Source organism: Tachysurus fulvidraco, chromosome 22 (assembly GCF_022655615.1).
Source record: "Tachysurus fulvidraco isolate hzauxx_2018 chromosome 22, HZAU_PFXX_2.0, whole genome shotgun sequence".
Classification (NCBI taxonomy): Eukaryota; Metazoa; Chordata; class Actinopteri; order Siluriformes; family Bagridae; genus Tachysurus; species Tachysurus fulvidraco.
The window spans coordinates 14,589,081-14,604,418 of NC_062539.1; the positions used below are offsets into that span (position 1 = coordinate 14,589,081).

The following is a 15,338-nucleotide window of genomic DNA, read 5'->3' on the forward strand; positions in this document are numbered from 1 at the left end:
ACCCAAAGCAATTATATCAAAGCTTACTCACATACCCTGTACCTGAAGGGACGCCAGAACGATTTCTTGCACGTTGCCCTGGGGGAATTCTGGGCTTTTTTAGATTAAAGTAGCGTTCCACTTAATAAACGCTAAACTTTAGACTGCCTCCACTTGTCATTGCTTCAGCTATTAAAAATGTAATCAGTAGATTAGTTACGTCTGGCCAGGAGAATGAACTCCACTTCACTCTGATTAGCTGCAGCCAAGAGACCGACAGGACATCTTCTATTAAATAGTCAACAAACCCAGATGTGCATATAACTCACTGCTGCTTCCGATCCTCACGTCTACTTCGCATTTACAAACAACAAGCCTGGGTAAAAGAGCGGTATGTGATGCAGTAATATCTGGGGTTGTGTCAAAGGATGAGAGATATTTAAGGAACTGGGGAGGAACTGAATTAGGACTGATCCTTCTGGACAGTCTCAGTGTAGATATTGGGCAGAATATCTATTCAGGAAAGAAGAGAGCGATGGACTGTTTGCACACTGCGAACGTGAACTAAAAAGTTCCATGACATTCTCTTATTTATGTCACGATAACAACAAATACTAAAGTATGGAGATACTGTTACCATGGCAACGTTGATTCATTTCCAAAAAGTATGCTGTTTGAAACGGTTATTTAAAATTCCAGTTCCTTTCTTGTTATTGTATAAGTACAACATTCAGTTCTTAAAAGAATAACATGCACTTTTTTTTCCATTTATGGTTACATTTCCTGTTGTGGGATGTCAAGTTAGGGCCTGTTACTGCTTATGTTATAGCAGTTACGTAAAGGAGGAGGAGGAGGAAGACAGGAAGAGGAAACCGAAGAACCCAGAGAAAACCCAGAAAAATGCATAAGAATAAGAATTCCTTTCATGCACACAGAATAATCGAATATATATTTAACTATATTAAATATTGTGTATTACAAATAACCCCATGCAATCGACTAATAAATATTCCCAAACACGAACACTATTATAATGTGAAAGAGATAACCAACCTGATGTGACATTTTGCAGCTTGGCCAAGCACTCATCTCTCTCCATCTCCAGGTCTATAATGATGTCGCACATCTCCACTGATAACATCTGGTCAAACAGATAAGGAACGATGGTTGCGGTATTTTGCACGCATTTCAGAGATTCGCACTTTCATTGACATTCACAGAAAAGGTTACTGATGACATCATTTGTGGTGACGTACAGCATTAATTCCCTGCAGGACTAGGGGCGCTTCTAGAAAGTTCTAGCACCGCCGCTGCTTCCTCTTTACTTTCTCCCCCCCATTGTACAATTTGTTATGGAAAAAAGTATAATAGAGTAAATAACCCACCTCGTTCACAATAATTACTCCCGGGACTAGATATAACGATATTATTGCCCCTGTATGAATTTACACTTATATGATATCCACTGACATCTATTCCAACTATATCATATACCAGACCTGCCGATCTCTGCCTAGGAGTGTAGGAGGTTTGCATTTTAACACTGTCTTGACTTATCTCTCAAAAATACACGTTTCTCCTCAGTAAAAGTGAAATAATTCTCCTGCATTAGCTACCACTTCTAAAATTCCCAGCATCTCCATCCAACACTCTGTCGACTCCCTCTGTGCTCTTGCTTTGAGCCACTGTTTCATTTAGGTTTGTTAATGTGAACTAAAATCTATCGATCGTTCAAGTCAGCGAACGTTACACAAGTAAACATTAGATTCATTAGGGATGCTGCTGAAAATGGTAAAAGAAAACGACCTTCACCTTGAAGGACTAACAAATCTCTCTCTCGCTCTCTACATATACTGTTAATGCTGATAATTAAAAGTGGACGTTGCATTCGTGTTTGAAGATACTAAGAGCAGAAGAGTGAGAATGTGAGGACATCATTTGTAATGTGATTGTACTGTATAGGAAACGCACTGGCGTACATTTTTTTATGGTACTGTACGTTGCTGCAGAATCGTCTAATCACCTCCACCATCCAGCTGAGGTTTTCACACTTCCCACTGCCAGTAAGCACCTCACAACTAAAACAGCTGGTAATATTATGAAACCCTCATTTTTTAGTTCAGGATGATAAATGCAATTTCAAGTGTAGCAACACAGGGCTCAGGAAACCACGTGACCGCACATATCGTGTTTAATCTGATTAAAGTTTCTCTCCTCATATCGGTGGATTTCTTCACGACACACCCAAGGTTGATGAGATTTATCAGGGATACTTGGAGGCTCTCCATATTGACATAAATCGTTTTTCCTACTATTGTTAGCCTCAAAGGAGAATCATGTGTCTACTCCTCCGAGTCCAAACCTTTGATAGGAGCTACACAGCTGGACTACATAGAGCCCACAAGACAAACGATGACTCACTGGCTTACAGGCTTACTTCATCTAGTCTCAGTTACATACAGTACATGCATACAGCTTCTCTCCATGTGTCAACGCCTTTGTTAAGGGAATATTTTGGTTCTAATAGACCTGGTCAAATATTGGCTGCAACGTTTACAGATGTGGACAGCTGGCCCAATTTACGTAGCATCGATTAAAGGTGCCATTCATACAAGGCAAGGAACACAACACAGCTTTTATTTTTTTTAAATCAAGGACGTCGTTGCCGACTTTGCACGTAATCAGTCAATAATGAAAGTGGTTGCCATGGTGTTTTTTCTCGCAAAGAAAACTAAGGCATCGCTATTCCGAATGAAGCATTCCCCTAAAGATCAGACGCTCACCATGTATCGTGGATGTGACTGGAAATCCCTCCACAGTAACACAGTAACACAATACTTATAAAATGCCATTGACAATCAGAAGGTAAAGCAAAGTGCTACAGTAAATAAAACAAATAGCGTAATTTATATCAAACTGAGAAATGCTCAATCTAAAAAAAAAGTACTACAAGAAATATTTTAAGAGCGTGTAACTGGTTTGCGTTCTCTGAGCAGAAAATTCAGGAATAAAAAGCTCTCATAATGTGTGTTCCTAAAAGCATAGCCAGGGCTTCCTAACTGTTTATTCATTTATTTTATTTTATTTTATCACAGTACTAGAATACACATTGGATTAAATTATTTGAATTGAAACCTTGAAGTGAATCAAATGTAACTAAGGCCAAATTAAAAATCTAAATAATAAAAATCTGTACTTGAGCGTCCATGAATTGTCTGACTGTTTGTTTTTTTTACTTTATTAATTAACCAATTATTTATTCATGTATTTATTTATTTATTTGTCTGTTTGTTTATGGATTTTTTATATGCAATGAAAGGGTACCTTATGTGCAAAAGATTTGAAAACGCTGCTCTAATCACACTACGGATTTGTAAATAAATTATTATTTTTTTTTATTTCTAAGTCAAATAAAACTTAAAAGTGCTTTATAAATTAGAATTGAATATATTCCTGATACCTACTTGCAAGAAACTAAGCAAGGGTTAAGAAAATTAAGGTTTTCATTTGACTCACCCTTAGATTTGAGTAAGATTGCTTAACGTTCACAAATTAAATCTCATAAAATCATTAAATTATAACTGTTCCACCGATGCAAAAGGTTTGAGAACTCTTTATCTACCTATTCAGGACAAGATGAAGACACATATTATCCCCCATCTAGAGCAAAATGAATAGGAATTAAATGCCTACTGTGTTCATTTGTACCCAGAAATGTTTAAAAGACTTACAAACTAAAAACTTTCTTGTTTCTGCACAAAACATTTATCCGGTAGACAGAATATAGATAAATTCACCGGTTTGAAGAAGCACTTAGAGTGTTTAAGTAAAACCAGCTGGATGCAGACGAACACTGTAGTGAACACAACACTGTCAGAGTTCATTTAAAGTCTTTAGATCACTGGTCATTAGATCCGTAGTGTGAAATTAATGAAATTAGGCTGAAAAACAGATCAATTAAAAAAAAATAATCTCAGCTGTGATCTTAGCATAAACTGATTGATGAACATTAACGATTAAAACGGACTGTGCGTGGAGAAAACCTGAACTTTAGTCTTTCTACAGATTCAAGGTGTTTCTTATGTTTCTTACGGTGGCGTGCAATAAGTTCTGAGGTCAAGTATTTAGATTGTAATGCTGTGTTTAAGTGTATGACATTTTCCATGGTGCATCCTCACAGCTCCAGGGTTCCATCCTGAGAGCTTGGGGTTTAACGTGGTCTTTACATCTCTGTGTAGGAAGTTTTTTTTTTCTTCTAGCTCACTGAGTGTATTGCGTGTGTGTGTGTGTGTGTGTGTGTGTGTGTGTGTGTGTGTGTGTGTGTGTGTGTGTGTGTGTGTGTGATAGAGTGTTCCTGGGATATGGTTTCATCATTATCCTGATCATCTTATTTTCTTTAGATGAACAAATGATATACAGTTCTATAATAATAATAATAATAATAATAATAATAATAATAATAATATTTAAATGATCACTTTATTATAAGATCACAAGACATTTGCAAAAGTTAAAATTTCATCTCAAACTCTTCTTCTTGTTGTTGTTATTAGATTTGCTCACATTTTACACACTTTATTCAGTGCACATAAACCCCTGTGTGTGTGCAGGAGATGTTTAACACTGAAACTATTGTGTGTTTGTGAAACTCACCGGTCCGAGTGAGCAGGTTAAACTCAGCACGAGCATTCTCCTCAACACCTCCATTGTCTCGTTCAGATTGAGTTTTTCCGCTTTCTGTGTTAAAATATAAACTTCAGTCCCGCACCGGAGGCCCACGGTATAAACAAACCGAATCGTCCGCAAGCGCACAGCCTTCACACTCGGTGCCGCTGCGGGAGAGCGCGAGCTATTTAAACGCCTCCGTTTCACAACGACGACAACGTTCGGTCATGTGTTCAGGCAACAGCCAATCAGACCTCGATATTAGATTAGATAGATAGATAGATAGATAGATAGATAGAGAGAGAGAGAGAGAGAGAGAGAGAGAGAGAGAGAGAGAGAGAGAGAGACTGAGAGAGAGAGAGAGAGAGAGAGAAATAAAGGGAGAGAGACAGAGAAAGAGAGAGAGAGAGAGAGAGAGAAATCAGCAGAATTTCAGACTAACTTGATACACATATACTGATGAACCGACTCACATCTCTGTGTAACTATATCATAACTTCTTATTAGTGTTCACTTTACTAGTAAATATTAGTAAACTGATTGCGTTACATTTTTTAAGTAAGCTAAACTAACTAGTTTCTTTCAGGATGATGGGAACACTACAGAAAACAGCAGAACCGTGACATCCCTGACAAATATTAACAACATAGCACACTTTCTGTGGCTTTGTGTTCACACAGTTGTCCAAAACAAATCAAAATGTGTAGTGCAAATAAATAATTCTCTTACAATATAAGTGAAACCACAGTGAGAGCCAGCGAACCACAGTGAGAGCCATTATCCACAAACACTCCAAGAAACATGGAACAGTGGTGAACCTTCTCAGGATTGGCCGTCCGACCAAATTCACCCCAAGAGCGCGGCAACGACTCATCTAAGATGTAGCAAACTTTAGTTCTGCAGCAAGACAATGATCCAAAACACACCAGCATGTCCACCTCTGAATGGCTAAAGAAAAGCAAAACGAAGACTTTGGAGTGGCCCAGTCAAAGTCCTGACCTGAATCCTATTGAGATTCTGTGGCATAACCTTAAAAACAACTCATCCAGTCCTGCAATCCTACCACCTGCCCATTGGATCCACTCCCTACCACTATGCTCTAGACCATCTCACATGACCTCTTGGCCTTCATTTCCACTATCGTCAATAGATCCATAGCATCTGGTCAGGTACCAACTACTTTCAAGAGAGCAAGGGTTATTCCCATCCTAAAGAAACCTGCTCTGGATCCATCAGACATCAGTAACTACAGACCGGTATCAGTTCTCTCGTTTCTTTCAAAAATTCTTAAACGCATTGTCTATAATCAACTGTCTGTCTATCTCTCACAGAACAACCTCCAAGATCCCAACCAGTCTGGCTTTAAAGCAGCTCACTCCACAGAGACAGCCCTTTTGGATGTCTCTGAGAAGCTACATACTGCTAGATCAACCAAACTGTCATCTGTCCTTATCCTCCTTGACCTTTCAGCAGCGTTTGATACTTTCAACCACAAGACTCTCTTATCCACCCTCAAGAGTCTTGGGATTTGCGGATCAGCTTGGGAATGGTTTGCCTCCTACCTGGAAGGACGCTCATATCAGGTAACATGGAGGGGAGTGACATCTGCTCCACGCAGACTCTCCACTGGCGTCCCACAGGGCTCAGTACTTGGTCCTCTTCTTTTCTCCCTGTATACTCACTCTCTTGGGGAAGTTATTTCATCACATGGGTTCTCTTACCACTGCTATGCTGATGATACACAACTTATCTTCTCTTTCCCACCCTCAGATGCCACAGCTTCTGACCGGATCTCAGCATGTCTGGCAGAAATTTCATCATGGATGACTGCTCATCAGTTAAAGCTTAATCCTAGCAAAACTGAACTGCTGTTAATCCCAGGTGATTCATCCCCAGGTCATGATCTTGCTATATCCTTGCACAACGATCTGATCTCCCCTTCAGCCACAGCTCGCAACCTTGGGGTAACCATGGACAATCAACTGTCCTTTTCCTTTTCTTCTCTACAACATTAGAAGGATTCGGCCATTTTTGTCCACACAGACTGCTCAGGTACTTGTTCAGTCTCTTGTCATTTCTAGACTGGATTACTGCAATGCACTGCTGGCAGGTCTACCTATGAACGCAATCCGTCCTCTGCAAATGATCCAAAATGCAGCTGCCCGGCTTGTTTTCAACCTGCCAAAGTTCTCGCATACCACCCCGCTGCTGCGATCCCTCCACTGGCTTCTGGTAGCTGCACGCATCCGATTCAAAACACTGATGCTGGCCTACAAAGCCAAAAATGGACCAGCTCCCTCTTACCTCAAAGCCCTCATCATTCCTCGCACTGCACCCCGCACCCTCCGATCTACCAGCACTGCTCGACTGGTTCCACCATCTCTCAGAGTAAGAGGCAAGTATACTACAAGACTCTTCTCTGTTCTGGCACCAAGGTGGTGGAATGAACTTCCCCTAAAGGTCCGGACAGCTGAGTCACTGGCTATATTCAAGCGGCGGTTGAAGACCTACTAATTCAGGAAACACTTCAACTAGCACTTCTTTCCTTATCTTTTGCATTTAAAAAAAAAAAGAAAAAAAAAACCTTTGACACTTTTTCATTGTAACTTTGAACAAATGTTTTAAACTCATGGTATCTTAAGTATGTAACCTAGTGAACCAGCATTAATGTATTCAATGTTAGAGATTTAAGCACTTATGTACGTCGCTCTGGATAAGGGCATCTGCCAAATGCTGTAAATGTAAATGTATATGTAAATGTAAAAAGACGGTTCATGCTCCAACCCTCCAATGTGGCTGAATTACAACAATTCTGCAAAGACAATGCAACAACAGACCTCTTGTTTTCCATCAGGAACATATAAAGATCTTGCTGAAATAAACAAACAAACAAACAAACAAACAAACAAACAAATAAATAAATAAAAGTTGTTGTTTTTTTACTGCAGTTTTGGTTTTTTATCCAGGTTGACAGGTGATTGATTAAAACGCACAGTAATAGACCTACAGTAATACAGTCTTGTTCCTGCCACCACAAACACAAAACTAAACACATGGCATGAGGAACATTCACAAGTCCATCCATGGCTATGACACCCTCCAAAATAATCACAGTATCATTGGCCTTCAACATGGACTAATACTAATAAAAAAGAAAAACAAAAGCTATTTTCCTGGTAGTGCAAAAACATTCTTGGATCATATTTAATACAAATGTCTTGTTATTGTTAGTAAAACTCTAATACAAGTACAAAGTAAAATCCATGCTGTTAAGATGCTATATCTACATTTTACCAGATAAAAAAAGCTTCACAATCTGTAAAAAAAAATTTAAGTGTAATACAACTTTTTTCAAAGTTTTTCCGAAAAAAAAAATTAAATTGTTTTTCTATATTCATACCATGATTTACAAAAAATACCCACAATAATTTAATTTTGCTTTTATACTGTATAACAAAAACATAGCCCTGAAAGAGGTATCTTGTACTTAAGCTTATCATTACATGCTATCAGCTGGCCACGTATATCAGCTCAGTAAAGTTAATCAGAAATCTTCCAAGCATGTACTGAGCTGGATTTAAATAATTAATGAATGTTTACTTAGAAAATAGAGAAATCTCTTCAGAACTTAGCTAGCTATGTTGTACAGCGATATCAGCGATTTTAGCAGGATTTTGTTTGAACCCACTTTATAGCTCACATAAGCCTACATGTGTCCTTTATCTAGTATTTTACTACTTTATTTCATAGATGTGGTAAAGTTCTGGGCCTTTAAAAGGTAGACAGATATTTTTTATAAAAGTTATTTATTGTCTGAGAATAAATAAAAGCCTATATATTTTTTCATAGTCTTTTCTACTAATTTTTAGAAAGGGTGCCAATAATTCTGAGTCATTCTGAGTTGATATACTGTATTTTTTATTAAAATGAATGATCACTTATTTTCCTTTCGTCAGCTGAGTGGATTTTTGTATGTTTTTACCAGCTAGGGTTTAAATGTTAGGTCTTATTCTTTTTTTTAAACTTTTTCTTTAACTAACTGTATTTGAATTTTATTTAACTTCTTATATTGTGGAAACAGAGGTTGTGCTTGGGTCTGTGAGGGTCTTTCAATCAATGTCACGGTGTAATTTTGCTGGCAAGAATCTAAGAGCAGTGTCTCTATTGTGTTACAACACCATTGACCACTTTATGACTCATGAACAGTGTGAGGCTGAGGTGTGTAAGAAGGACAAGGACAGGCTAATGTAAAGAGACAGACTAAGCTCAGAAAGAAAACTAAGCCAGTAAACACAAACATACACACACATCTGTAGACAATGCTCTTGTAGCATCTGTGGCACAACATCCAGCAGTGGATGTCGCAGCCTACGAAACCACACCATCAGAGGAGAGTGTTCCAGCCCTCGAGACACTTCCAGCTGTAGTTATAGCTTCAGCAGAAGTTCCAGGTGCACAAGACTTCCCTGACACGACTAAGCCATCAGTAGACAAAGTGAAGCTGGACAAGGACTCAAAAGTAAGAACAGAACACACACACGAAGGATGCTGACTCTGCTTTCTCTGCTCCAGGGTCTGAATCTCTACATCAAGAACCTCAAATACAATGTTGATGATGACTGTCTGCACACAGACTTCTCTTAGTTTTGGGCCATCACACCTTCTCTATAGAAACTGCTCCATTAGCATTTGTTGAGCAACATCCAGCTGTGTACAGTGTCCCAAATGTTGAGAGCATTCTATCAGAGAAAACTGTCCCAGCCTTAGAGACAACACCATCAGAGGAGAGTGTTTCAGCCCTTGAGATGCCTCCAGTTCTAGTTACGGCTCCAGACAAGGTTAATATTTTGTGTTTCCAGGGTTAATCAACACCTGGACCTACAAGGAAATGGCTGGCAATCTACATGCTGGATTCTGTTCCAGTTGAGTCAGGGCATTTTCCAAATCTGACCACAGGGTCAAACAGTGTCCTGTTTACAATGTTAACTCACACGTGGCTTCTCTATTCAGTTTCTCCAGGAATTTATATAAACAGGGTACCAGTGTTTGATTATAATGGATGGGTGGATGGATGGATGGATAGATAGATAGATTAGATAGATAGATAGATAGATAGATAGATAGATAGATAGATAGATAGATAGATAGATAGATAGATAGATAGATAGATAGATAGATAGATCATTTTAATTGCAAAACTCAAAAGAAACAAAGATAAAGTTGATGATATTTAGTATATTTTCACTATACAGACAGACAAACATTCAAAGTAAAAAGAAATTGCAAGAAGACAGCAGTCTATACTTCTGAAGTCTTATAAGACAGAAATTAGGTTGCAGTGGGATTTACTGACACAGAGGCAGTGTTTACATTTATTTTCTTGAAATAACACCTACAAGACTTCCTTTCATCATCTTCCATTATCCACCATTTTGACTGAACTCAAACCATTACTGCTGCATTTGGACAAACTTACAGATCCTGTTTATTAAAATACATCCACAGCAGAGCAACATCTCAGTTATCACACACACACACACACACACACACACACACACACACACACACACACACACACACACACACACACAGAGAGAGAGAGAGAGAGAGAGAGAGAGAGAGAGAGAGAGAGAGAGAGAGAGAGAGAGAGAGAGAGAGAGAGAGAGAGAGAGAGTTTCTCACAAGTCAATGTACAATTAAGCACAAAGTGCAACCCTTTCAGTTGTAGCCTATCTATAAAGCTTAAAAACATAAGCATTAAGGTAAGTGGACCAGGGACAAAACATGTGCAACACAAGCATTGAGGAAACTACTAAAAAATGTCCTCTGGAAAGTCAAATTAAAGGACTTCATATATGTACTGGACTTTTAAAAATGTGGCATGAAGCCAGTATGTCTGCTATGTAGAAAATGTAATTACTGCACCCTAAAATATCATCCCTGTGATTAGGATAAAGGAAAAATCCAGCCTGAGTGACTCAATATCAGTAATTACAATATTTATGTGATCTTCAGTTCAATATAAAACATTTAGTTCATTAATAAATTCTGAGTTTTTAGTTTGAACTTTTCCATCAGCATGTAGTTCTATTTTCACTATAACAGGTTCCTCCATTACCCAGAATGTCATGCTGGTTATAATGCTGTAGAAAGATTTTTATTATCTCTCTTTATCTCTACCTAAAGCAAGCAATGTTTCATTTCCTCATCTGTACACACTGCTCAAACGGTTCAGGTTCCGAAGCGTTCCGTTACCATCACCATCAACACCGTCACCCTCGTCATCGCGTAGATCGCTAATCAGCCGAGCCACGTCTCTGCTATTACTCAGTGCACCTGATACAGCACCGTTGCATTCTGACAACTTGAGTCAAGTGTTCCTCATTAACAAATTGAAGAATATCACTTTAAACAAATGCGTGAAAAATTGCTTAATGTTATTGGAACAGTGCTAACAACAGCCATGTTGCTCTGTGATGTCATTATCGGAGGAGAGCTCCAGCTGAAGGTCAGTAAGTCATGTCATGTAATGTCATAAAATCAAAACTCTGACTTCTCCCTGAATAAATCAATTCGTCCTCTTACGGGATCCAATTCCTACTTTGGCCAAGCTACGCTCACTTTTGTGATCTGTTTTGGACAAAGCAAGCATAATTTTGCAATTTGACTTCCCGGTTATCATGATTAAAAATAACGTACTCTAAAATAAAGATATCATACAAAATGCAAAGTAGTACGTGAACCAACACGCCAAAGCAAACACTTCATCATGAAACACTCCTGAAACCTTCCTTTCTGCCAGCTCTTCTCTTCATATGGGATTTTCCCACACTTCCCTCTTTTAAACAGAACGCACTTTATTTTGCACGCTTTGTCCCGTTTCCACAAACATAGCAGTTGTTTCTTATTCTGAATCGATTTAGTCGATGTATTGAAGATATTCAGAATGAGTAGCATCACATTTTGTTTAAATATACAAACCAAATACATTTATATACATTCTATGGTTGTTGAGCTATAAAGAAGTAAAATGCTAGCATACAGAAAATGCTAATCCAACATGCATTTATGAATAAAATAGAAATGTTTGGTGGTTCCTAGTGTTGAGCTTTCCATTGCTTTAGAATCAACAATACTATGTAGGAAAATAAATCAATATAGTTCATTATATGAATTAGTGTGCAGGTCAATTTTAATGATTGGTGGATTATGAAGTTTACATTCCAGTGTTTTAATGGAAAAAACAGAACGTGTTTCGATTTAAAATCAGTTTGTGACGATTTATATACAGTAAGTGTACGTACAAGGACATGTGGACATTCGTATTACCTTTTACTGGACCTTTTTCTTGTATGAAAACCTTATGAGGTGTGTGTGTGTGTGTGTGTGTGTGTGTGTGTGTGTGTGTGTGTGTGTGTGTGTGTGTGTGTGTGTGTGTGTGTGTGTGTGTGTGTTTTTACCCATTATAAGTTTAACACAATAACACTAAAGCAGAATCCTTGAAGATCCCCAAACCATTTTGTTTAGCAGCTGAAATATGAGCTTTTTATTTTAAAAGCCTGCTAAATTCTTACTGAGTTTTTTTTCCCTCTAACCCATTTAGCACTGTGTGTGTGTGTGTGTGTGTGTGTGTGTGTGTGTGTGTGTGTGTGTGTGTGTGTGTGTGTGTGTGTGTATGTGTGTGTGGCTGGCGTCATTAGAGGCAGAATAAAATTATTTGTATGAAAGGTCTTAAATGTGTCTGCATAATACCTGTTTTTTATTACCAACATGTCTACGTCAGTGCTTGGAGGCAGTTATACTAAATCATCAAGATTTTATAACCTCTATACAATGAGCACTTCCTCTTCCTATAATTTAAGACATAAAGTACTATTTACTCAGTTATTTTCTGCTTCTGATAGTTAAAAAACTACACCCTGACTCAAATCCTGGTTCTGAGTTATTAAAATGCTATTAACAAAGAATATTTTATCAATTACCAATTACAACAGCTGTGATGTACGAGGGTTATAGACTCCACTGTCAGATTTATTGTTATTATCCGAAAGATGACACTCTGTGCAAAAAATCCTCTTCCTCATTTCACCACCGTTATATTTGATATGGAGCTAACGAGCTGTTCGAACCACATCCTACTGATAAATGCTGCTAGTGCAGGTTTTAAGGAACAAGCTACAAAAAAGCTTTAAAGCCATGCCATCACATGATAACCATGCAAGACATTTTCCTTCTTGTGTGAACAGAAGGCTTGAAATAACCTTTTTGAAATTTGATCTTTATGGCATGTCCGTTGTCTTAATATTCTTAAGTTATTACATGGTGATTATGCAAATCAGCTCCTAATTTTCAAAAACAAAACACCAAGAATCACTATTTTGAAATGTATTTTAATTCTTTGAAGGAACACAGAGATCATGAACCATGGTGATGTAATGAAGCAGACTTGTTATTACCACAAATATTTGCTGTTATCTACACATTCCGAAGTGCTTTATTCCTGTTATACCACAAGTTATACAGTACAGAACAAGTACAATAACAACAGTGCCTTTAATAAGTGCTTTATTCCTGTTATACCACAAGTTATACAGTACAGAACAAGTACGATAACAGCAGTGCCTTTAAGACCCACAAACGCCCACTATGCACTTTGCTACTGAGAAACACAACACACAACTTTCTCATGACACGTGACACATTGATGATTATATTGGGTGTATTTTTTAAATAACAGTCCATCTATTTATTTGTTTGTTTGTTTGTTTGTTTGTTTGTTTGTTTGTTTATTTAAATTACATGGAATGTCTACCAGACAGGTCCACATAATCATCCAGAAAAAGTAAATGTCCTAATTGTAAATCTAAAAAAAAAAAAATTCATTAAGTTCATGCACCAGTTACATGGATACATGGTCACTAAATAATTCCTAGCAGTTAAATAATGAATAAAACAAACAAATGAATAATGAATTTAAAGGGTTAAAGAGCCATCTATCTGTGATCCTTAATAAGGGATGTAACCCAATAAACATATAATCTCTGGTGTTCAAAACAGAATAATCCGAGTTACAGGTGCTGTTTCCTAAGAGACTTTGGGAAATATTTTTAGGAAATTTAACACAATATCGTTAGAAAATATCACAGCAAAGGGACCAGATTCCTCCCAGTTCAAACTATGTCTCGAATCCTGAACTCGGCCAAGTTTCCCCATGCAATCTGAAATCTAAACGTCAAACGTATCTGCATGTCTAATCTGTCAGTATTGTCAGTCTCTATAACTAATCTAAAATAAGAGATCTGTCTCTTCAGAATACAAGTCCTCAAAATTTACCTCAGACACAAACATGTACCCTTCTCATCACAGCCCTTAGTGGAAATGATCAGTACTCCTTTCACCACTGAGCATGAAATTTAAATAATTACAAAAAATAACCTCTGCTCCTGATCGGTAAAGTAACAGCGAGACTTGTTTATCTTCCATATTCCATACAGTACACACATCCAGTCTATTGAGGAAGCGTCCTCGGCACAAAGAAATGCTGTTGTCTAAACAGCCCAGTTTAAGGTAGATTTTTTTATCAAGCGACAAATAAAACTTATCGTCATGGTTGTCGTGCATCTATGGAACGACATAAAGTCACTACATAGATACAAAGCAAAAGAGAAATAAAATTCACTGTTAAATTCACTGCTGCTGAAGCAGGTCACCAAGTACAGGAACACAGCAAGGTGTTTATATTTACATTAATGCAGTAGGTAAAATGTAAATTTAGTAATGTCGCTGTGGAATCTCCATGAAATTAGTTGTTTGAATTTGTAGTTCCTATTTTCACAAAAAAAATCCTCATGTCTGAAAACTTTAAGTTCTGACTGTTACAAAAAGCTGACACTAGAGACTCCTTCCATAAATGATAAACCTCTCCTTACAGGAAACTTACTATCGCTTCAACGATCAGTGTACTGTATGCAGTCCATCTGACTCTGGGTTAGCGGTTACTATAGAAACGATAATGCATTAAAACGAGCGCTATTATTTGCTGCTATTGAAAATGAATAAACACCGTATATTATAAGTGTCTAATTCTGAAGCGCTGCAATATTCAACAGTGTAATGAATATTACATTTTAGGAATAAACCTCTTCAAGACGAACAAATTGTTCCCAAGCAGCCACCAGAACTGTGCTCTGCAAGAAAGAATGCATCATTAAAGATGCTTTTGTGGAGGAGGATAATTGAATGGTGAGGTGACGTGATTGAGCGCTGAGAAATTCTATTGAAGCACTAAAGCTCTGCTTATTCGATGCTGCAGGGTCGCTAAGCCACCTCAGTGACCAAATAGCTTACCTCACTCACCTTTCTGAACACACTGAAGCAAACATTACATCTGGTTAAATCTCAATTCCAGCGAAACTGAAGGGAAGGTTGGGGACAAAAGTCCTGGCGTAGAGTTACAGAGTGTTCTAGGTAAAGCTAATAAGTAAACAAATCTTTTTCTCTTGCTCAGAAAAGGAGCAGAGCTTTATAATCTGACCCTGTTTAAGAAAGGGAAAGGAACACACACACACACACACACACACACACACACACACACACACACACACACACACACACACACACACACACACACACACACACACACACACACACACATCCTGGTACAAATTGTTGACTTTACACCTGAGCAGGAAACT

At 37.9% G+C, this 15,338-nt stretch overlaps 1 protein-coding gene across 2 annotated transcripts in view; it reads right to left on the reverse strand.

Moving 5' to 3' along the window:
• Window positions 1–4,873, reverse strand: part of vipr1a (vasoactive intestinal peptide receptor 1a) — a 30,571-nt gene extending 25,698 nt beyond the window's left edge. Inside the window, exons 1-2 of one of the 2 annotated variants that reach the window (XM_027142823.2) lie at window positions 4,633–4,873; window positions 1,033–1,120 (exon numbers count right to left, since the gene is read on the reverse strand). In XM_027142823.2, coding sequence (XP_026998624.1) covers window positions 1,033–1,120; window positions 4,633–4,686 — 142 coding nt within the window. In that variant the 5' untranslated portion in view covers window positions 4,687–4,873. The remainder of the gene's footprint in view (window positions 1–1,032; window positions 1,121–4,632) is intronic. The other variant, XM_027142824.2, reaches the window with a different exon arrangement.
• Between the last annotated feature and the right edge of the window lie 10,465 nt (window positions 4,874–15,338).